The following is a 23,048-nucleotide window of genomic DNA, read 5'->3' as shown; positions in this document are numbered from 1 at the left end:
TCTGTTGGATAAGAAACTCGCTGGTCTGAAAGACGCCATTGACTCTACCATGACGCAGCTAAAAGAGCACAGCTCCCGGCTGGAAGAAGCTGAACAACGTGTCTCGAACTTGGAAGATGATCTGACGGCGACACGTTCTGTCGTCGATAGCCAAACATCCACTATTTCTGCAATACAAGAAAAGCTCGAAGATTTAGAAAATCGTAATCGTCGAAATAACTTTCGGCTGATTGGCCTGCCAGAATCCATTAAACCTCGGGAGCTGATGTCCTTGGTTTCAACTTGGCTACCGACGATACTCGGCTGTTTGACGGAAGGCGAATCCATGATGATTGAGCGTGCTCACCGAATTGGTCCTGACTTCCAGGCGGACCGCCGCAGACCCCGGCCAGTTATATTCAAATTTCTCAACTACACAGATAAGGTCAAGATGATGGAAGCATACCGTAAAGCTCAAGGCCTCGCCTATCACGGCGATAAGTTGCTTCTGTTTCAAGACTTTTCGTATAATGTAGCCATGAGACGGCGGGAATTCTCCCCAGCTTGCAAAATCCTATTTGAAGAAGGAATTCGTTTCGCCCTGCTTTTTCCAGCAAAGCTTCGTGCTCAACATAATGGGAAAACGTATCTGTTCGACACCTCTTCAGCGGTCAAGACGTTTGCAGAATCATTAAGAGGTCCGTCCTCGCCGGCCTCCAGAGACAGAAACTTATAACATGTCTTCCCATGGACTTAGCATATAACTCATCCTTCTTACCGCTTTCATGTTTGGTAATGTATGGCTGATTACAAATTGCCTTATTTTCATGATTATTGCTGCACAGTATGTTTGTGGAACTGACTGTTCCTGGATGCCCCAACCTCCCCTCCTCCCCCTTTTCCCTCTCTTCTTAACCCTAATCCCCTTTCTTCCCCCTAGACATATATTTATGGTTTATACAGTGTCCTTTGGACCACTGTTTTGGGTTCAAACAAAAATGTTAGAAAATGGACACACCGCTATATATTGCATACAACAGTTTTGCCTACTGATCACATGGTATAGTTTTATCAGTATTCACAATAGTTGGACCTCCCTTCTTGCTGGGATAGGGGGAGCCACATGGTTTAATATATTAATGTTTTGTATGTCCGACAGGACAGGCATTGGTTGATCTTTGTTTCAAATGGCTGTGTCTTCGGTGACTAAGACAAGCCTCAAGTTCCTTATTTGGAACGTTGAAGGCTTAAATACCCCGATTAAGCGTAGGAAGATATTGCAGCACCTTAAGCGTCTAAGGCCAGATGTTGCGATGTTACAAGAGACGCATTGGAAATTAGGAGACCCTAATGTCCTGAGGGACAACTGGTTCCAAGACTATAAATCAGCCTCGTTTACCTCAAAAAAAAAGGGGTGTGTTAATTATATTTCACAAATCTCTCAGATATACCATATTAGATACTTGCACGGACGACGAAGGCCGGTTTTTGTTTATAAAATTACAACTGGAAGGGGAACTTTATACCCTTGTGACTTTATATGCACCTAATTCAGAACATAACGCTTTCTTCACAGATATCTATGTCCGACTTCAGGACTGGGCTGAGGGCAGGCTAATAATTGGGGGAGATTTTAATTCCACACTTCACCCGTCTTTGGATAGATCTGATACATCTAGTGGCCGCACACATCTCACACCAGCCGCATTGCAATTTCTTTCGTCCTCACTTAACTGGGTAGACCCTTGGCGACATCAACATCCTGTCGACCGAGAATATACGTTTTTCTCACACCCACATGCTACCTCCAGTCGAATTGACTATTGGATGCTCTCTGATACACTGCTCTCCAGGGTGGGTGACTCAAAAGTAGAAAACATTGCCATCTCTGACCATGCACCCACATGGTTCACATTAGACCTACAGTCTCCCAAAACTACCTCTTTTAATTGGCGATTCCCCTCTTACCTATATACATCTCCTGAATTCAAGACTTATTTAGAGACTAATTTCATACATTACGCTAAAGACAATGCACAGCACGAAGGAGATATAAATCTCTTTTGGTCTGCCTCCAAGCCGGTGATGAGGGGTTATGTAATTGCATACGTTGCAAACCAGCGTAAGAACCTTAATCAACGATATCGGGACCTGGGTCTGGCACTCACTAATTCATATGCATAACTGCTCTCTTTCCCAACAGGTGATAACCGTAGGATTTACACTGAAACAAAACACCTCTATGATACCCTCTGCACGGAGAGAGCACAATATGCTCTAGACTTTCAAAAACACAGATATTATAAGTGGGGTAATAAGGCGGGCAAGCTTCTCGCGAACATGGTTCGTAATCAGCGCCCCACCCCAACTATTCTATCTCTGCAAACAGACCCTCAATTGTCCTCTGACCCGGCAGTTATTGCTGACTCTTTCTTGACTTATTACAAAGAATTTTACACTGCCCCACCGGACGACCCTATAGGTGGTATGGCCTTCCTCCAATCTGCCGGATCCCCTACACTGACTGAAGATGACAGAACTTCCCTCATGGCACCGGTCACAGACTTAGAATTATCGACGGTGGTTAAGCACTTAGCTAACTGCAAATCCCCTGGCACAGACGGTTTGAGCGCGGAATACTATAAATTATTGTTACCCCATGTTACACCTCATCTTCTATCACTAATTAATTCCATTTTATCGGGAAATACTGCTCCTCCTATGTTTAATCAGGCTCGTGTGATAGTACTACCAAAGCCGGGGAAAGACCCCACCCAAGTTCAGTCATATCGCCCAATTTCCCTTCTGAATCAGGACTTTAAAATTTTAACCGCTTTTATAGCAAATAGGCTCTAACTTATACTGCCTAAGATATTGTATCCATCCCAGACCGGCTTTGTGAAGGGAAGAGCCTCCGTACACAATATCAGACAATTGATAGCGGCATTGACCACGTCGGCCCAGTCACCGGGGGGAAAGTCCCTGTTAGTGAGTTGTGATGCTGACAAAGCATTTGACCGTGTGTCATGCTCACATCTGCTGAGAATTCTTCACTGTCAGGGATTTGGGGCTGGTTTTGTTAAATTTTTCCGCACTATCTATACCTCTCCGGCCGCATTCCTCACAGTGAATGGAATGAACACTGATATCTTTATGTTACATAGAGGCACGAGACAGGGATGTCCATTATCCCCACTCTTATTTGACCTTGCATTGGACCCGCTCATCAGACACTGTCACCTCAACACCACCTGGCGCGGGATTAAATCGGGACCTTAAAGTCACGGCATATGCCGATGACTTACTGCTATACTTCTCGAATCCCAAAGATGCGTTTCCTAGTTTATTATCTCTGCTGATGGTTTTTGAATCAATTTCTGGATTCAAGATCAATAAATCTAAAACTGAAGCTCTAGCCCTTCATCCCGGTGTGACTTACGACTGGGATGACCAATTCCCTTTTAGATGGGCAAAACAGACGATTATATATCTAGGCCTTAAAATACCCATTAACCCTGCTGACCTATATAGATACAACTTCCCACGAGTCATTGCACGTACCCTAGACGATTTTCAGAAGGGGAAGCACTTACCCCTCTCCTATCTTGGCAGATGTCAATTGATTAAAATGATCACCTTCCCGAGACTACTATACCCCATTCAAATGCTACCTTTACTGATATCTGAGGCAGACCTGAAAATTCTCAACAGGGCCTTTAGCGAATTTATCTGGGCACACAAAAAACCTAGAATCTCGTTATTTAAGTTGTGCCAATCGCAAAAGTTGGGCGGTGTGAACCTACCCTGCATCAGAAGTTATATGTTGGCTGCAAATATCGTTATGCAGTCGACTGGATACATGGGACGGAGATTTTCGCTAACACCGGCTTGGAACAGGCCTTTTGCCCTGACATCCCACTCGTTGGCTTGCTACACACACGTCCATCCTCTCTCCCTCCTCAGATACAAAGCAACATCTTATTAATGTCAACATGCACGGCCTGGAGACAAGCACGTTCTAGGATGGGCGTCTCCAGCCATAACACCACTTTTCTCCCCTTATCACACAACCCAGGTTTTCACGGGACGACTATACAAATCACGTTGACTGCTCTGGCAAATCAAGACATTAGATTATTGTACCAGTTGATTGACCGAGACACCTACCAGATGTGCACATATACTACTCTTTGCGAGAGGCTCCCACAATTTCCAATCCCACTATTTGCATACTTCCAGATTCGTAGCTATCTTCACAAATTATTAACCACAATGACAATACAAGACAAAACTAACAACTTAGATGTCGTTTTACAAGCCACACCTAAAGTTCACCATTCTACGGCCTTTCTTTATACATTTCTCAAAAAAATTATAGACTGGGACACTACTCAATCAGGAATGACCAAATGAGCAGTGGACTTCCCAACTATCACCATATCTGATATGCTTACAGCATTTAACAAAATTAACAAAACCCTCTCGTCAGCATCATATGCTGAGATGAACTATCAAATACTGCATCGCTCTTATATTACACCGAAATTACGATTCCAAATGGGCACGGCTCCTGACTCCAATTGTTTTAAATGCGGAGCGCCTGAGGCAGACATATATCATCGTTTATGGAGCTGTCCTGAAGTTCTCAAGTTCTGGGGTCTAGTACAAAACTATATCAAAACTGAGCTGCATATCGGTGTGGTGGCCACCCCTGAATGGGCTATCTGGGACGTCCACTGTCAATCTTTAACACCTGGGCTGTCCCTTGGCCAGCGCCGGCTGCTGACTAAAATAGCGGCCGCAAGTAAAAAGGCTATTCTATCACAATGGATAGCTACTGATTCATTGTCCCTAGCTTTGTTATTACCACGGTTATCATATCTATTTCACATGGAGTGGCTTGAAATGTCTATAGATAAAGAACGTAAACTTGAAAAATTCTTTGACATTTGGCTCCCTTATGTACAGATGCTCGATGAAACTGTTAAAACTCCCCTTCGACAGGCTGTAAAACATTCTACCTGGTACAATCTTGAATTGCTCACCCTAGGTCACCCACCTTTCTAGGAACTGTGAAACTGACATTGTTTGTAACTTTTTTTCTTCCTTTGCCTGATCTATGATGTTATCTTTCTCTTATGCCATGCTGATCCGCTGCTACCACTATAAATTGTTGTATACTGAAATGTATGCTTATTCTTGTGAATGTCCAATAAAATATTTAAAAAAAAAAATACTGTTACAGTACCAGAGGAGAAAAAGAAAACAAATTTGGGGTCCAATTTCAGAGTGAATCCCAAAATGACGTCCGATATCTTCACTGAACCTAGCGTGACATAAGCACATAATCACAAGCAGCAGTTACTACCGGTTGATCCTGGGGCTGGTATGAAAAGTGAAGAAAGAGTAATGAACAGCAGATAAACAGTGACCTACTGGAGAAAGTAAGATGTTCCAGAAGGATAATGTCTCTCAGCAGCAGTGGGACAATGTAGCTCATTAATGGTCCTCATTAAATGTCACAGTTAGCAAGAAGGGACTGCAGTATAAAAAATGGAAAACTCCATAAAAGACTGTCTTGTAAAAGTGTGTACGGGACCTTGCTGTGACATTCAGCTTCCAGTTATAGCTGAAACAGTGAAGGGCTACAGTTCAAGGTAATAAAGCTGTGTCTACTGTTGGTGATAAAGAATTGACAAATTCAGATGGTAATCCAATGATTTATGAGGCAGAAGTCAGGGGTGTAGTGAGGTGGTTCCAGTGGAGCACAAGCTCTGGGCGCCAAAAAAGTTAGAGGGCGTAGATGGGGCACATACTGAATCGTGAACAGGTCAGGCCAGTGGTGACAGCAGGAGACACTGACCTCCAGCACATGCCGGAGCTCTGCCCACCTTCTTTATATGTCTCATTGTCTGCTTGTAGCTAAGCAGCCAGGTTACTTATGTCCTGCAGCCCTCACTGCTGCAGCACCTCTTTCTGCCTGGCTGCTGCAGCACCTCACTCTGCCCCGGATGCTGTAGCGCCTCTCTCTGCCCCGGATGCTGCAGTACCTCTTTCTTCCCTGGCTGCTGCAGCACCACTTTCTGCCTGTGATGCTGCAGACCTCTCTGCCCCAACTGAGCTCCTTCTTCCAGCTCTGGCAGTGTGCGCTATGTCTGGACACGTCTGGATGAGTGGGAATATGATGAAAGGCCCTGATAAGAAGGATGAAGAGGGACTTTGCCATGAGAATGCCTCATCCCATGTCACTGAACCCAGGGGTTTTGAGCTTGGGAAAGGTATATGTGGCAGTATGAGGGTAAATTACAATAATGACACATGTATACGGTATATATACATACAGTACTGTACAAAAGATTTAGGCAGGTGTGGAAAAATGCTGCAAAGTAACAAAACTTTTGAAAATAGAAGTATTAATAGTTTATTTTTATCAATTAACAAAATGCAAAGTGAATAAATAGAAGAGAAATCTAAATCAAATCAATAGTTGGTGTGACCACCCTTTGCCTTCAAAGTAGCATCAATTCTTCTAAGTCAGGGATTTTGTAGGATTATAGTCAGGTGTATGATTAACCAATCATACCAAACAGCTGATAATGAACATCATTTTCATATGTAGGTTGAAACACATTATCTGAAACAGAACAGCTGTGTAGGAGGCTTCAAACTGGGTGAGGAACAGCCAAATTGTGCTACAAAGATGAGGTTGTGAAAGACAGTTTCATGTCACAGGTCATACACCATAGCAAATCTGAGCACAGCAACAAGACACCAGGTAGTTATACTGCTTCAGCAAGGTCTCTCCCAGGCAAAGCAGACTGGGGTTTCAAGATGTACTGTTCAAGCTCTTTTGAAGATGCATAAAAAAACGGGCAACGTTGAGGACCGTAGATGCAATGGTCGGCAAAGGAAACTTAGTGCATCAGATGAAAAACACATCATGCTTCCCTTCGAAATCGGAAGATATCGAGCAGTGCCATCAGCTCAGAACTGACAGAAACCAGTGGGACCCAGGTACACCCATCTACTGTTGGGAGAAATCTGTCCAGAAGCAGTCTTCATGGAAGAATTATGGCCAAAAAGAGATACATTTGATGTTGAAACACGGCCAAGTGACTTAACTATGCACAAAAACATAGAAACTGGGGTGCAGAAAAATGTCAGTAGGCGCTCTGGACTGATGAGTCAAAATTTGAAATATTTGGCTGTAACAGAAGGCAATTTGTTCACCGAAGGGCTGGAAATGGTACAATAATGAATGTCTGCAGGCAACAGTAAAGCATGGTGGAGGTTCCTTGCAAATTTGGAACTGCATTTCAGCAACTGGAGTTGGGGATTTAATCAGGAATAATGGTGTCTTCAGTGCTGAGAAATACAGGCAGGTACTTACCCATCATGCAGTGCCATCAGGGAGGCATTTTATTGGCTCCAAATTTATTCTGAAGCAGGACAGTGACCCCATCCATAGAGCCAATGTCATTAAGAACTATATTTAGTTTAAAGAAGAACAAGGAGTCCTGGAAGTGATGATATGGTCCCCACAGAGCCCTGATTTCAACATCATCGAGTCTGTCTAAGATTACATGAAGAGACAGAAGGATTTGAGCAAGCCTAGATCCACAGAAAATCTGTGGTTAGTTCGTAAAGATGTTTGGATGAACCTTCCTGCCGAGTACCTTCAAAACCCTTGTGCAAGTGTACCCAGTAGCAAATTTCTAACTAGGCAAGTGAGGCACGTGCCTAGGGGTGGCACTTGGATGCATGTATTGGTACTGTCAGCCAAAAAGTACCAGAAAGTAACTGCAAAATATATCCACTATACTGTACCATATGCCATCTTGAATGGAGTATAAATGGGTGAGACATGCACATACTGCCCCTGTAAGCTGCCCTACTTAGTAATAAGTATACATAATAAAATAAGTATACATAATAAAAAAATAAGTATACATACATATACATACAGTATACATACATATACATAAGTATACATAATAAAAAAATGAAAAAAGTTATAGTTAGTGACTTTTTTTATTCTATTAAATTGGCTATCATCAAATGAGGGCTTATAACCAATCAATAAAAATAATAAAATTAGGCAGGCGGGGGGCAGCCATTACTGTCGTGCCTAGAGGTACCCTCACCCCTAGATCCGCCCCTCTGTGTAGGCAAAGGGTGGTCACACCAAATATTGATTTGATATAGATTTCTCTTGTGTTCATTTACTTAGCATTTTGTTAACTGATAAAAATAAACTATGAAAGCATTTTTGATAGATAGATAGATAGATAGATAGATAGATAGATAGATAGATAGATAGATAGATAGATAGATAGATAGATATAGATATAGTGGGTCACATAGCCCGGCACTCCTCTAGTAGATTCTGCGCCCCGGTGCCTTCAGTGGATTAATTGACAGTAAGATGGACAAATGCTGCGGCACTCTGGGTCTTGTATAAAGTCAAAGTGTTATTCAAAAGTTACAACATCATATATCAACGTTTCGGGGGTGGTCCACTGTCTAGCCCCTTTGTCTAGATGTGAGATATATATGCAGGGATGGAGCATGCGCAGAGCTTTTTGTATACATGAAAAGACTGTGGGGGTAATTCAGAGTTGATCACAGCAGCAAATTTGTTAGCAGATGGGCAAAACCATGTGCACTGCAGGGGGGGGGGCAGATATAACATGCGCAGAAAGAGTTAGATTTGGGTGGGGTGTGTTCAAACTGAAATCTAAATTGCAGTGTAAAAATAGGATTTTAATACCTACCGGTAAATCCTTTTCTCTTAGTCCGTAGAGGATGCTGGGGTCACTTCAAGAACCATGGGGTATAGACTGGATCCGCAGGAGACATGGGCACTTTCAGACTTTCAAAGGGGTGTGAACTGGCTCCTCCCTCTATGCCCCTCCTCCAGACTCCAGTTATAGGAACTGTGCCCAGGGAGACGGACATTTCGAGGAAAAGGATTTATTGTTAAACTAAGGTGAGATACATACCAGATTACACCTCAAGCATGCCGTACAACATGGCATTCAACACAACGCAAGTCAACAGCATGAACAACATCAGCAACAGGCTGACTATAAACATAACACAACATGTGTGTAACCATAACTAATAACTGCAGATACAGTACGCACTGGGACGGGCGCCCAGCATCCTCTACGGACTAAGAGAAAAGGATTTACCGGTAGGTATGAAATTCCTATTTTCTCATATGTCCTAGAGGATGCTGGGGTCACTTCAAGAACCATGGGGTTTATACCAAAGCTCTAGAACGGGCAGGAGAGTGCGGATGACTCTGCAGCACCGATTGACCAAACAGGAGGTCCTCATCAGCCAGGGTATCAAACTTGTAGAACTTCGCAAAGGTGTTTGAACCCGACCAAGTAGCCGCTCGGCAAAGTTGTAATGCCGAGACCCCCCGAGCAGCCGCCCAGGACGAGCCCACCTTTCTAGTAGAATGGGCCTTCACCAATTTCGGTAACGGCAATCCAACCGTAGAATGAGCCTGCTGAATCATATGACAGATCCAGCGCGCAATAGTCTGCTTGGAAGCAGGAGCCACAATTTTGTTGTGAGCATACAGGACAAACAGAGCCTCCGTTTTCCTAAACTGAGCCGTTCTGGCCACATAAATTTTCAAAGCTCTGACTACGTCGAGAAACTTCGATTCCAGCAAGGCGTGAGTAGCCACTGGCACCACAATAGGTTGGTTCAAGTGGAACGCCGAAAACACTTTCAGCAGAAACTGCTGATGAGTCCTCAACTCTGCTCTATCTTCATGGAAGATCAAATAAGGGCTCTTGTGAGACAAGTCCGCCAATTCAGACACCCGCCTGGCGGATGCCAATGCCAACAGCATGACCACTTTCCAAGTGAGGAATTTCAACTCCACCTTTTGTAAAGGTTCAAACCAATGAGATTGAAGGAATTGCAACACCACGTTAAGATCCCACGGTGCCAAAGGGGGCACAAAGGGAGGTTGGATGTGCAACACGCCTTTCACAAAAGTCTGAACTTCTGGAAGGGAGGCCAATTGTTTTTGGAAGAAAACCGATAAGGCTGAAATTTGTACTTTAATGGAGCCTAACTTTAGGCCCGCATCCACACCGGCTTGTAGAAAATGGAGAAAACGTCCTAACTGAAATTCTTCCGTAGAAGCCTTCTTGGAGTCACACCAAGACATGTATTTTCTCCAAATACGGTGGTAATGTTTAGACGTTACCCCTTTTCTGGCCTGAATAAGAGTGGGGATGACTTCCTTGGGAATACCCTTTCGGGCTAGGATCTGGCGTTCAACCTCCAAGCCGTCAAACGAAGTCGCGGTAAGTCTTGGAACACGCACGGCCCCTGCTGTAACAGATCCTCCCTCAGAGGAAGAGGCCAGGGATCTCCTATGAGTAATTCCTGAAGATCTGGATACCAAGCCCTCCTTGGCCAGTCTGGAACAATGAGGATCGCTTGAACCTTTGTTCTTCTTATGAGCTTTATCACTTTTGGAATGAGTGGAAGTGGAGGAAATACGTACACCGACTGAAACACCCGCGGTGTCACTAGGGCGTCCACTGCTATTGCTTGAGGGTCCCTCGACCTGGAACAATATCTCTCAAGTTTCTTGTTGAGGCGAGACGCCATCATGTCTATTTGAGGAATTCCCCAAAGACTTGTCACTTCTACAAAGACCTCTTGATGAAGACCCCACTCTCCTGGATGGAGATCATGTCTGCTGAGGAAGTGTGCTTCCCAGTTGTCCACTCCTGGAATGAAAATCGCTGACAGAGTGCTTGTATGCCTTTCCGCCCTTTGTGGCCTCTGCCATTGCTGCCCTGCTCTTTGTTCCGCCCTGGCGGTTATGTACGCTACTGCTGTTATGTTGTCCGACTGAATCAAGACGGGCCGATTGCGAAGAAGATGCTTCGCTTGCAAAAAGCCGTTGTGAATGGCCCTTAACTCCAGAACGTTTATGTGTAGACAAATTTCCTGGCTTGACCATCTTCCCTGGAAGCTTTCCCCCTGCGTGACTGCTCCCCAGCCTCGGAGACTCGCATGGTCACCACGATCCAGTCCTGGATCCCGAACCTGCGTCCCTCTATGAGGTTAGAGCTCTGCAGCCACCACAGGAGTGAGATTCTGGTCTTGGAAGAAAGGGTTATCCTTCGGTGCATGTGCAGATGGGACCCGGACCACTTGTCCAGCAGGTCCCACTGAAACACTCTGGCATGGAATCTGCCAAACTGAATGGCCTCGTAGGCCGCCACCATCTTCCCCAGCTACCGAGTGCATTGATGGATCGATACTCTTGCTGGTTTCAGCATTTGTTTGACCAGGTTCTGAATTTCCAGAGCCTTTTCCACTGAAAGAAAAACTCTCTGTAATTCTGTGTCCAGAATCATTCCCAAAAACGACAGCCATCTCGTCGGAACCAACTGTGATTTTGGCAAGTTTAGGAGCCAACCATGTTGCTGCAGAATTGTCAGGGAGACCGTAATGTTCTGCATTAATTGGTCCCTGGATCTCGCCTTTATCAGGAGATCGTCCAAGTACGGAATAATTGTGACTCCTTGCTTGCGTAGGAGAACCATCATTTCGGCCATTACTTTGGTGAAAACCCTCGGAGCTGTGGACAGACCAAACGGCAACGTCTGAAATTGGTAATGACAATCCAGAACTGCAAACCTCAGGTAAGCCTGATGTGGGGGATAAATGGAAACATGTAAGTAGGCATCCTTTATGTCTACCGACACCATAAAATCCCCCTCCTCCAGACTGGAGATCACTGCCCGGAGAGATTCCATCTTGAATTTGAATTTTTTTTAGGTAGAAATTGAGGGATTTGAGGTTCAGGATCGGTCTGATTGAGACGTCTGGCTTCGGGACCATGAACAGGCTCGAATAAAAGCCTTCTCCCTGTTGTGACGGGGGAACCCTGATAATGACTTGATTGTGACACAATTTTTGTATTGCGGTGCATACCACTTCCCTGTCCGGAAGAAAAGCTGGTAAGGCGGATTTGAAAAATCGGTGAGGGGGAACGTCTTGAAACTCCAGTTTGTACCCCTGGGACACTATTCCTAAAACCCATGTGCCCAGGGCCGAACGAGCCCAAAACTGACTGAAGAGCTTGAGACGTGCCCCCACTGGTGCGGAATCCCGCAGAAGAGCCCCAGCGTCATGCGGTGGATTTGGCAGAAGCTGGGGAGGACTTCTGCTCCTGGGAACTGGCCACGGCCGGTGAACATTTCCCTTTTCCCTTTCCTCTAGTAGCAAGGAAGGAAGACCCTCGGCCCTTTCTGTATTTATAGGGCCGAAAGGACTGCATCTGATAGGGGTGTGCTTTCTTTTGTGGTGCAGGCACATAAGATAAAAATGATGACTTACCCCTTAATCAGCGAGGCCATCACCAAACAACACACCTCCTTTATACGGTAGAGACTCCATAGCTTTCTTAGAGTCAGCGTCAGCCTTCCATTGATGAATCCACAATGCTCTCCTAGCTGAGACTGCCATGGCATTGGCCCGTGATCCCAAGAGGCCAATATCCCTCGCAGCTTCCTTTAGGTAGACTGCAGCGTCCCTGATATGACCTAGTGTCAAAAGAATGCTATCCCTATCCAGGGTATCCATTTCAGATGACAAGTTATCTGCCCATTTTTCGATAGCACTACTCACCCACACCGATGCAATGGCTGGTCTGAGTAGCATACCCGTGGCGACATAAATGGCTTTCAATGTATTTTCCTGTCTACAATCCGCAGAATCCTTTAGGGCTGCCATGTCAGGGGACGGAATAGCCACCTTTTTGGACAGCTGTGACAGAGCTTTGTCCACAATGGGGGTTGACTCCCATTTTTCCCTATCCCCAGAGGGAAACGGATACGCCACTACAATCCTTTTGGGAATCTGAAACTTTTTGTCAGGAGTTTCCCAAACCTTTTTACAGAGCGTGTTCAGTTCATAAGAGGGAGGAAACGTTACCTCAGGTTTCTTCCCCTTATACATACGGACCCTAGTATCAGTAACAGTAGGGTCCTCAGTGATATGTAATACGTCTTTTATTGCCACAATCATGTACTGAATGCTCTTTGCCAGTTTTGGATCTAATCTGGCATCACTATAGTCGACACTTGAGTCAGTGTCTGTGTCGGTATCTGTGTCTGCCAGCTGGGCAAATTAATGTTTTTGTGACCCCGAGGGGGTTTGTGCTTGAAACAACACATCCTCTACGGATTTCTTCCATGCCTGGTTCTGAGACTCAGGTTTATCCAATCTTTTATTTATCAGAGCCACATTAGTATTCAAAGCACTCAAAACATTCACCCAATCAGGTGTCGGCGGTGCCGACAGGGTCACTCCCACAGCCGTTTGTGTCCCTAACATAGTATCCTCCTGGGAAGAACACTCCGCCTCAGACATGTCGACACACGTGCACTCCAACACACGCAGACACACTGGGCCTATAGGGGACAGACCCACAGTAAAGCCTGCCAGAGAGACACAGAGGGAGTTTTTGCCAGCCCACACCCCAGCGCCCAATCCCGGTCTGAAAACACCACAGAAATGCCCCAGACCTGCAGAGCTTTGATAATTCACATAAAATGCACCAAAAAAACCGTGCCCCCACCCCCGTTTGTCACACTGATAACTTATTCAGCAGTGTGAGGAAGGACCAGCGTCTCTGCAACCTTGTGTAGAGAAATCGCGCCGGGCTGTGTGCTGTGAGGGCTAAGCTCAGCCCCCGTAATGGCGCGCTTCAGACCCGCTCTTTTTAAACAAATTTTTATACTGGCGGGGGTCCGGACAGTGCCCTGGCACTTAGTCCGCTCTTGCCAGGTAGTTATTGAGGCTAGATATGCTGCCCAGGGCGCCCCCCCCCCTCGCACCCTGCACCCTGTAGTGCCGCTGTGTAGTGGGAGCATGGCGCGCAGCGTGCGATCGCTGTGCGGTACCTCAAAGCCGTCACTGCAGTCTTCTTGTTTTCTACTCACCTGTCTTCTGACTTCTGGCTCTGCAAGGGGGGTGACGGCGGGCTCTGGGAACGAGCATCTAGGCGTACCTAGCGATCAGACCCTCAGGAGCTAATGGTGTCCTGTAGCCAAAGAAGCAGAGCCTTTAAACTCACAGAAGTAGCTCTGACTTCTCTCCCCTAAGTCCCACGAAGCAGGGAGACTGTTGCCAGCAGTACTCCCTGAAAATAAAAAACCTAACATAAAGTATTTTCAGAGAAACTCAGTAGAGCTCCTCAGAGTGCATCCAGTCTGCCTGGGCACAGATTCTAAACTGGAGCCTGGAGGAGGGGCATAGAGGGAGGAGCCAGTTCACACCCCTTTGAAAGTCTTAAAGTGCCCATGTCTCCTGTGGATCCCGTCTATACCTCATGGTTCTTGAAGTGACCCCAGCATCCTCTAGGACGTATGAGAAAATAAAGCAGTCAGTATTTACTCTGCACAGAAACAAAATATCCCACCCAAATCTAACTCTCTCTGGGCATGTTACATCTGCCCGCCCTGCAGTGCACATGGTTTTGCCCAACTGCAACAAACTTGCTGCTGCGATCAACTCTGAATTAGCCCCAGTGGGCGGGGACTTAATGCAACCTCTGTCCCTGAGAAGTTTTTTGCTGAACAGCACGGGGTGTGTGTGAGTGTGTGTGTGTGGGGGGGGGGGGGTGTTGTGCTGCGGAATAGAGAAAAAATATATTGTTTCGATGTTCTCCAACAATATTCAGGGTAACGTCGACACTGTTACTGGATAGAGCCCATAGACTGCATAAGTAAACATTGCTTCAGCTCAACCCAATCAGAAGAACACACTTAGAGGTATATTTACTAAAGTCATGGTTTTCAGAAGTGGAGATGTTGCCCATAGCAACCAATAAGATTCTACCTATCATACATCTAGCATTTTCTCGAAAATAATAGCTCTAATCTGATTGGTTGCTATGGGCAACATCTCCACTTCTGAAAACCCGCACTTTAGTAAATATACCCCTTATGCTTATCACATGAAATAATGTACCAAGCTTATATTATGCTGCAAGTAACAGGTGCATGGATGGCTCATTGCAGTGATTGTCAGTAAACTCTACTTACTATTGTGAAGGGTTAAAAGACTTTCTCTACATTATCACAGTATGTGGTACTGATTTGCATTGTGCACATTCTCTATTGGTTCACCTTGTAGCTCCCAATCCTTAAACATGGATCATAGTGAGCTAATCAGCCAGCTCCCTGCTATTTATAACCCAGCAGCATGCCTGCTGCTTACACAGCATTCCCTAAGCAGGACAGAAAGTCTCTTCTGCAGCGACTGACGCATAATTATGTACCTACAGTATATTCATACAGTACTATATAACTGCCAGTATATTTATACAGCACCTTATAACTAGCAGTGTAGTTACACAGTAATATATTACCAACACTATATTAGGTCACAGCATTTGAATTGTCAAAGTAGGACACTTAAGAATATTTTTAGCAGTGTTTTTACTTTTAGTTTGTATGTAGACCCGCAGACACACTGCAACACACTCTGATACAAGGTAACATAAATGACAACCAAGTACAAACAGCTAGAAACAGCAAAAACCAATGAAATAACTACATGTAGACAATGTTAATGATATGTGTACTCCATTCAACAGCTACGTTCGGTGAGGTCAATGGCTAGTATCAGAGCCAGATTTAGGGGTCTATTTACTAAGCTACATATCATCTTTGTATTATTCTAATCATTTTATAGTCAAAACTCACCACCAAATCATATATACGTGAGTAAACTCACGTATATATGATTTGGTGGTGAGTTTTGACTATATAAAAATGATTAGAATAATACAAAGATGATATGAATAATACAAAGATAATATTTATGTTATACATTTCATATTTGTATTATTCTAATTATTTTTATAGTCCAAACTCTGGAGTGTACTGGAGTATGACAGGTAAGGCTCTGCTTACCCTGCCTACCCTGACCGCATGTCGCTGGTTGACAATAACATTACCAGTCACCGGCGCCGCACAGTCCGCAATATTACTACCCAAGGACCACTGTCTTCCTCCAAATATACTACTTTATTTAGACTCATTCATATCCTACATTTATTATGATGGTGCGGGATAGTCTCTTTATTACATATCACTTTTTTAGGTTTAAAGGTATTTATAACATTGGTTGAACTGTGTCTAAAAATGTATTTCCCCATATGAGGTGTGTTTGGGTCTATGAGTCCAATTCCAATATAGGCTGAAACCTGGTTTCCACCATCTCCATGCACATTTATACACTAAGTAGTGTTATTCCTAAATAGGGTTCATATGTGTGAACACACACACACACACACACACACACACACACACTACTTCTACTACTACTACTATGCTCTACAGTATGCAAGACAATGCGGTACAGATAACTGAGCAAAAAGATCATGTAATTTACAGTCATTTAATCTGACTTTTACTGAAACCATATTAGACAAATTATTCAAACGGGTTACTGTAGGTTACAACATCTTTATACCAGTTACACATGCATCCTTTTTGCCCAAAAGTTCCCGTACAGGTATTAACCATATATATATAGACTGTAAGGTTCTACTCACTCTTTGACCTCCTTGGAGCTAAAATCCAGGTACCGGTTGCTGACCCACTGAATCTCAAACCAATCTCTATACCCATTGTTTCCACAGCATTTGAACTCAATTTGCAGCAAATCTATGGTCTTCTTCATAAAGCACCTCCCTGGGGTATCTGTATCCTTGTAGTAACGCATCCCATTCTTCAGCCCATGAGAAAGGGTGCTCTCCAAAGACCCCCTGGTTACCAGGCACACCACAGCAATGAAGAAGATGAAAACGTTAAACAGCAGACAGAAGGCCAGGTAAGGTTTCAGCATGGGCTTCCACTTTGCATATTTACCGGGATCCAGTGAATCATAACAGATTTTTCCAGCAAACACGTTAAGGGCACACGCCACCACACCCATAAAGATGAGAGAATTGGGCACAAAGTGGCTCTCAGCGTTATCCATGACCTCGCTTCGCTTCCGGAGCTCAACTTTCAGGAATATTCCCATGGTGAAAAGGACGATGGCAGCTAGAACACAGAACCAATTCATGAGCCATAGCCCCTGGGCCAATTTGACTCTTTTCTTCTGGTTAAATGTAATTTTCATCAGCGCCATTTTAGCAATATGCAAATTGTGGTTCTGCTTAAATTGTCAATGGAACGTTAACAGGATGAAGAAATTTCCCTTTGGTCCAGCAGTCAGTCTAGAAGTGGCTGAAAAGTGGGTAGTTTTTTCATATTTACAATCCTAACCTAAAGCTGGAGGAAGAAAATGTTTTTTTTTTTTTTTTTTTTTTAGCAAAGTGTTAATAACAGGGCAATCATTAAAGGAAATTGGCTGAGAGCAGCTACACCTATTTCTGGTGGCCTGGTCCCACTGACGGAGCAGGAAAGTTTCAGATGATTAAACCTACATGTGCAATACGTCATCTAAATACCTCTAATCACCTTCATCCCATTTGAAGGAATCTCTGCCAACCTGATAATCAGCAGTATAATCCTTGTCGTGTTGGTTACTGGATTACTCCTTTCACAGAGTGTGATGCTTTTTCCCAGGTAAATACAGCCTGGCAATCATGCAAGAAATATTACATTCAGAAACGTGCTTCTCCATTCTCATTTACAAAGTAATAAATTGTTAGGCAAGAATCAGGGTTGCCATTATAATGGTAATTCTGTTCTCTTTTCCTTAGCATCTTTTTCAGACCCATCATTCATGATGATAGATAACAGTTTATGATAGCAAGGGGAATCAGTGCACAGTAAGTGGTGTGCTGGAGTAGTATATAGCAGTTGCAAAATCCTGGGGCGACGGGGTACAAGTGGTATCCTAAAGCAGTACACAATGGCATGGGCATATTGCCTGATCCAGGCCCATGCTACCAGTAGGCAGCTCCCTGGAATGCCAGGGTTTTGGGGGCCAGAAAATATTTATTTTGAACCAGTGTCTGGGCTGCCTGGTCCAGTTTGGGCCATCCTCGGCCCAAAGGATATTACCTTTAATGACCTGTCTGGCAAGGTCCAGTAGTGTCTCCTCATCTGCGGCATCCTCTGCTGTGTCTAACACTGTGCTTCAACCTGGCTGAGATTCAGTAAAGCCTGAAAAGCTTTGCTGGGTCCCCAGTGCCGGCAATAGGAACTATACCATAGAGATGAGCGCCTGAAATTTTTCGGGTTTTGTGTTTTGGTTTTGGGTTCGGTTCCGCGGCCGTGTTTTGGGTTCGACCGCGTTTTGGCAAAACCTCACCGAATTTTTTTTGTCGGATTCGGGTGTGTTTTGGATTCGGGTGTTTTTTTAAAAAAACACTAAAAAACAGCTTAAATCATAGAATTTGGGGGTCATTTTGATCCCATATTATTATTAACCTCAAAAACCATAATTTCCACTCATTTTCAGTCTATTCTGAATACCTCACACCTCACAATATTATTTTTAGTCCTAAAATTTGCACCAAGGTCGCTGGATGACTAAGCTAAGCGACACTAGTGGCCGACACAAACACCTGGCCCATCTAGGAGTGGCACTGCAGTGTCACGCAGGATGTCCCTTCCAAAAAACCCTCCCCAATCAGCACATGACGCAAAGAAAAAAAGAGGCGCAATGAGGTAGCTGACTGTGTGAGTAAGATAAGCGACCCTAGTGGCCGACACAAACACCGGGCCCATTTAGGAGTGGCACTGCAGTGTCACGCAGGATGTCCCTTCCAAAAAACCCTCCCCAATCAGCACATGACGCAAAGAAAAAAAGAGGCGCAATGAGGTAGCTGACTGTGTGAGTAAGATTAGCGACCCTAGTGGCCGACACAAACACCGGGCCCATTTAGGAGTGGCACTGCAGTGTCACGCAGGATGTCCCTTCCAAAAACCCCTCCCCAATCAGCACATGACGCAAAGAAAAAAAGAGGCGCAATGAGGTAGCTGACTGTGTGAGTAAGATTAGCGACCCTAGTGGCCGACACAAACACCGGGCCCATTTAGGAGTGGCACTGCAGTGTCACGCAGGATGTCCCTTCCAAAAAACCCTCCCCAATCAGCACATGACGCAAAGAAAAAAAGAGGCGCAATGAGGTAGCTGACTGTGTGAGTAAGATTAGCGACCCTAGTGGCCAACACAAACACCGGGCCCATTTAGGAGTGGCACTGCAGTGTCACGCAGGATGTCCCTTCCAAAAAACCCTCCCCAATCAGCACATGACGCAAAGAAAAAAAGAGGCGCAATGAGGTAGCTGACTGTGTGAGTAAGATTAGCGACCCTAGTGGCCGACACAAACACCGGGCCCATTTAGGAGTGGCACTGCAGTGTCACGCAGGATGTCCCTTCCAAAAAACCCTCCCCAAACAGCACATGACGCAAAGAAAAATAAAAGAAAAAAGAGGTGCAAGATGGAATTGTCCTTGGGCCCTCCCACCCACCCTTATGTTGTATAAACAAAACAGGACATGCACACTTTAACCAACCCATCATTTCAGTGACAGGGTCTGCCACACGACTGTGACTGATATGACGGGTTGGTTTGGACCCCCCCCAAAAAAGAAGCAATTAATCTCTCCTTGCACAAACTGGCTCTACAGAGGCAAGATGTCCACCTCATCATCACCCTCCGATATATCACCGTGTACATCCCCCTCCTCACAGATTATCAATTCGTCCCCACTGGAATCCACCATCTCAGCTCCCTGTGTACTTTGTGGAGGCAATTGCTGCTGGTCAATGTCTCCGCGGAGGAATTGATTATAATTCATTTTAATGAACATCATCTTCTCCACATTTTCTGGATGTAACCTCGTACGCCGATTGCTGACAAGGTGAGCGGCGGCACTAAACACTCTTTCGGAGTACACACTTGTGGGAGGGCAACTTAGGTAGAATAAAGCCAGTTTGTGCAATGGCCTCCAAATTGCCTCTTTTTCCTGCCAGTATAAGTATGGACTGTGTGACGTGCCTACTTGGATGCGGTCACTCATATAATCCTCCACCATTCTTTCAATGGTGAGAGAATCATATGCAGTGACAGTAGACGACATGTCCGTAATCGTTGTCAGGTCCTTCAGTCCGGACCAGATGTCAGCATCAGCAGTCGCTCCAGACTGCCCTGCATCACCGCCAGCGGGTGGGCTCGGAATTCTGAGCCTTTTCCTCGCACCCCCAGTTGCGGGAGAATGTGAAGGAGGAGATGTTGACAGGTCGCGTTCCGCTTGACTTGACAATTTTCTCACCAGCAGGTCTTTCAACCCCAGCAGACTTGTGTCTGCCGGAAAGAGAGATCCAAGGTAGGCTTTAAATCTAGGATCGAGCACGGTGGCCAAAATGTAGTGCTCTGATTTCAACAGATTGACCACCCGTGAATCCTTGTTAAGCGAATTAAGGGCTCCATCCACAAGTCCCACATGCCTAGCGGAATCGCTCCGTGTTAGCTCCTCCTTCAATGTCTCCAGCTTCTTCTGCAAAAGCCTGATGAGGGGAATGACCTGACTCAGGCTGGCAGTGTCTGAACTGACTTCACGTGTGGCAAGTTCAAAGGGCATCAGAACCTTGCACAACGTTGAAATCATTCTCCACTGCGCTTGAGACAGGTGCATTCCACCTCCTATATCGTGCTCAATTGTATAGGCTTGAATGGCCTTTTGCTGCTCCTCCAACCTCTGAAGCATATAGAGGGTTGAATTCCACCTCGTTACCACTTCTTGCTTCAGATGATGGCAGGGCAGGTTCAGTAGTTTTTGGTGGTGCTCCAGTCTTCTGTACGTGGTGCCTGTACGCCGAAAGTGTCCCGCAATTTTTCTGGCCACCGACAGCATCTCTTGCACGCCCCTGTCGTTTTTTAAATAATTCTGCACCACCAAATTCAAGGTATGTGCAAAACATGGGACGTGCTGGAATTTGCCCATATTTAATGCACACACAATATTGCTGGCGTTGTCCGATGCCACAAATCCACAGGAGAGTCCAATTGGGGTAAGCCATTCCGCGATGATCTTCCTCAGTTGCCGTAAGAGGTTTTCAGCTGTGTGCGTATTCTGGAAACCGGTGATACAAAGCGTAGCCTGCCTAGGAAAGAGTTGGCGTTTGCGAGATGCTGCTACTGGTGCCGCCGCTGCTGTTCTTGCGGCGGGAGTCCATACATCTACCCAGTGGGCTGTCACAGTCATATAGTCCTGACCCTGCCCTGCTCCACTTGTCCACATGTCCGTGGTTAAGTGGACATTGGGTACAGCTGCATTTTTTAGGACACTGGTGACTCTTTTTCTGAGGTCTGTGTACATTTTCGGTATCGCCTGCCTAGAGAAATGGAACCTAGATGGTATTTGGTACCGGGGACACAGTACCTCCAACAAGTCTCTAGTTGGCTCTGCAGTAATGATGGATACCGGAACCACGGTTCTCACCACCCAGGATGCCAAGGCCTCAGTTATCCGCTTTGCAGTAGGATGACTGCTGTGATATTTCATCTTCCTCGCAAAGGACTGTTGGACAGTCAATTGCTTGGTGGAAGTAGTAAAAGTGGTCTTACGACTTCCCCTCTGGGATGACCATCGACTCCCAGCAGCAACAACAGCAGCGCCAGCAGCAGTAGGCGTTACACGCAAGGATGCATCGGAGGAATCCCAGGCAGGAGAGGACTCGTCAGAATTGCCAGTGACATTGCCTGCAGGACTATTGGCATTCCTGGGGAAGGAGGAAATTGACACTGAGGGAGTTGGTGGGGTGGTTTGCGTGAGCTTGGTTACAAGAGGAAGGGATTTACTGGTCAGTGGACTGCTTCCGCTGTCACCCAAAGTTTTTGAACTTGTCACTGACTTATTATGAATACGCTGCAGGTGACGTATAAGGGAGGATGTTCCGAGGTGGTTAACGTCCTTACCCCTACTTATTACAGCTTGACAAAGGGAACACACGGCTTGACACCTGTTGTCCGCATTTCTGTTGAAATAGTTCCACACCGAAGAGCTGATTTTTTTTGTATTTTCACCAGGCATGTCAACGGCCATATTCCTCCCACGGACAACAGGTGTCTCCCCGGGTGCCTGACTTAAACAAACCACCTCACCATCAGAATCCTCCTGGTCAATTTCCTCCCCAGCGCCAGCAACACCCATATCCTCCTCATCCTGGTGTACTTCAACACTGACATCTTCAATCTGACTATCAGGAACTGGACTGCGGGTGCTCCTTCCAGCACTTGCAGGGGGCGTGCAAATGGTGGAAGGCGCATGCTCTTCACGTCCAGTGTTGGGAAGGTCAGGCATCGCAACCGACACAATTGGACTCTCCTTGTGGATTTGGGATTTCGAAGAACGCACAGTTCTTTGCGGTGCTACTGCTTTTGCCAGCTTGAGTCTTTTCATTTTTCTAGCGATAGGCTGAGTGCCTCCATCCTCATGTGAAGCTGAACCACTAGCCATGAACATAGGCCAGGGCCTCAGCCGTTCCTTGCCACTCCGTGTGGTAAATGGCATATTGGCAAGTTTACGCTTCTCCTCCGACAATTTTATTTTAGGTTTTGGAGTCCTTTTTTTACTGATATTTGGTGTTTTGGATTTGACATGCTCTGTACTATGACATTGGGCATCGGCCTTGGCAGACGACGTTGCTGGCATTTCATCGTCTCGGCCATGACTAGTGGCAGCAGCTTCAGCACGAGGTGGAAGTGGATCTTGATCTTTCCCTAATTTTGGAACCTCAACATTTTTGTTCTCCATATTTTAATAGGCACAACTAAAAGGCACCTCAGGTAAACAATGGAGATGGATGGATACTAGTATACAATTATGGACGGACTGCCGAGTGCCGACACAGAGGTAGCTACAGCCGTGAACTACCGTACTGTGTCTGCTGCTAATATAGACTGGTTGATAAAGAGATGTCGTAGTATGTATGTATGAAGAAGAAAGAAAAAAAAAACACGGTTAGGTGGTATACAATTATGGACGGACTGCCGAGTGCCGACACAGAGGTAGCCACAGCCGTGAACTACCGTACTGTACTGT

At 45.4% G+C, this 23,048-nt stretch overlaps 1 protein-coding gene across 1 annotated transcript in view; it reads right to left on the bottom strand.

Annotated features, from left to right (window-relative positions):
* PRPH2 (peripherin 2) overlaps nt 1-17,175 on the bottom strand; it is a 121,187-nt gene extending 104,012 nt beyond the window's left edge. Inside the window, exon 1 of the mRNA XM_063919807.1 lies at nt 16,595-17,175. Within this exon, the coding sequence (XP_063775877.1) occupies nt 16,595-17,175 (581 nt within the window). The remainder of the gene's footprint in view (nt 1-16,594) is intronic.
* Nucleotides 17,176-23,048: the final 5,873 nt, after the last annotated feature.

Source organism: Pseudophryne corroboree, chromosome 4 (genome assembly GCF_028390025.1).
Source record: "Pseudophryne corroboree isolate aPseCor3 chromosome 4, aPseCor3.hap2, whole genome shotgun sequence".
In the NCBI taxonomy this organism is placed as follows: domain Eukaryota; kingdom Metazoa; phylum Chordata; class Amphibia; order Anura; family Myobatrachidae; genus Pseudophryne; species Pseudophryne corroboree.
This window is presented reverse-complemented; position numbering and strand designations above follow the sequence as displayed.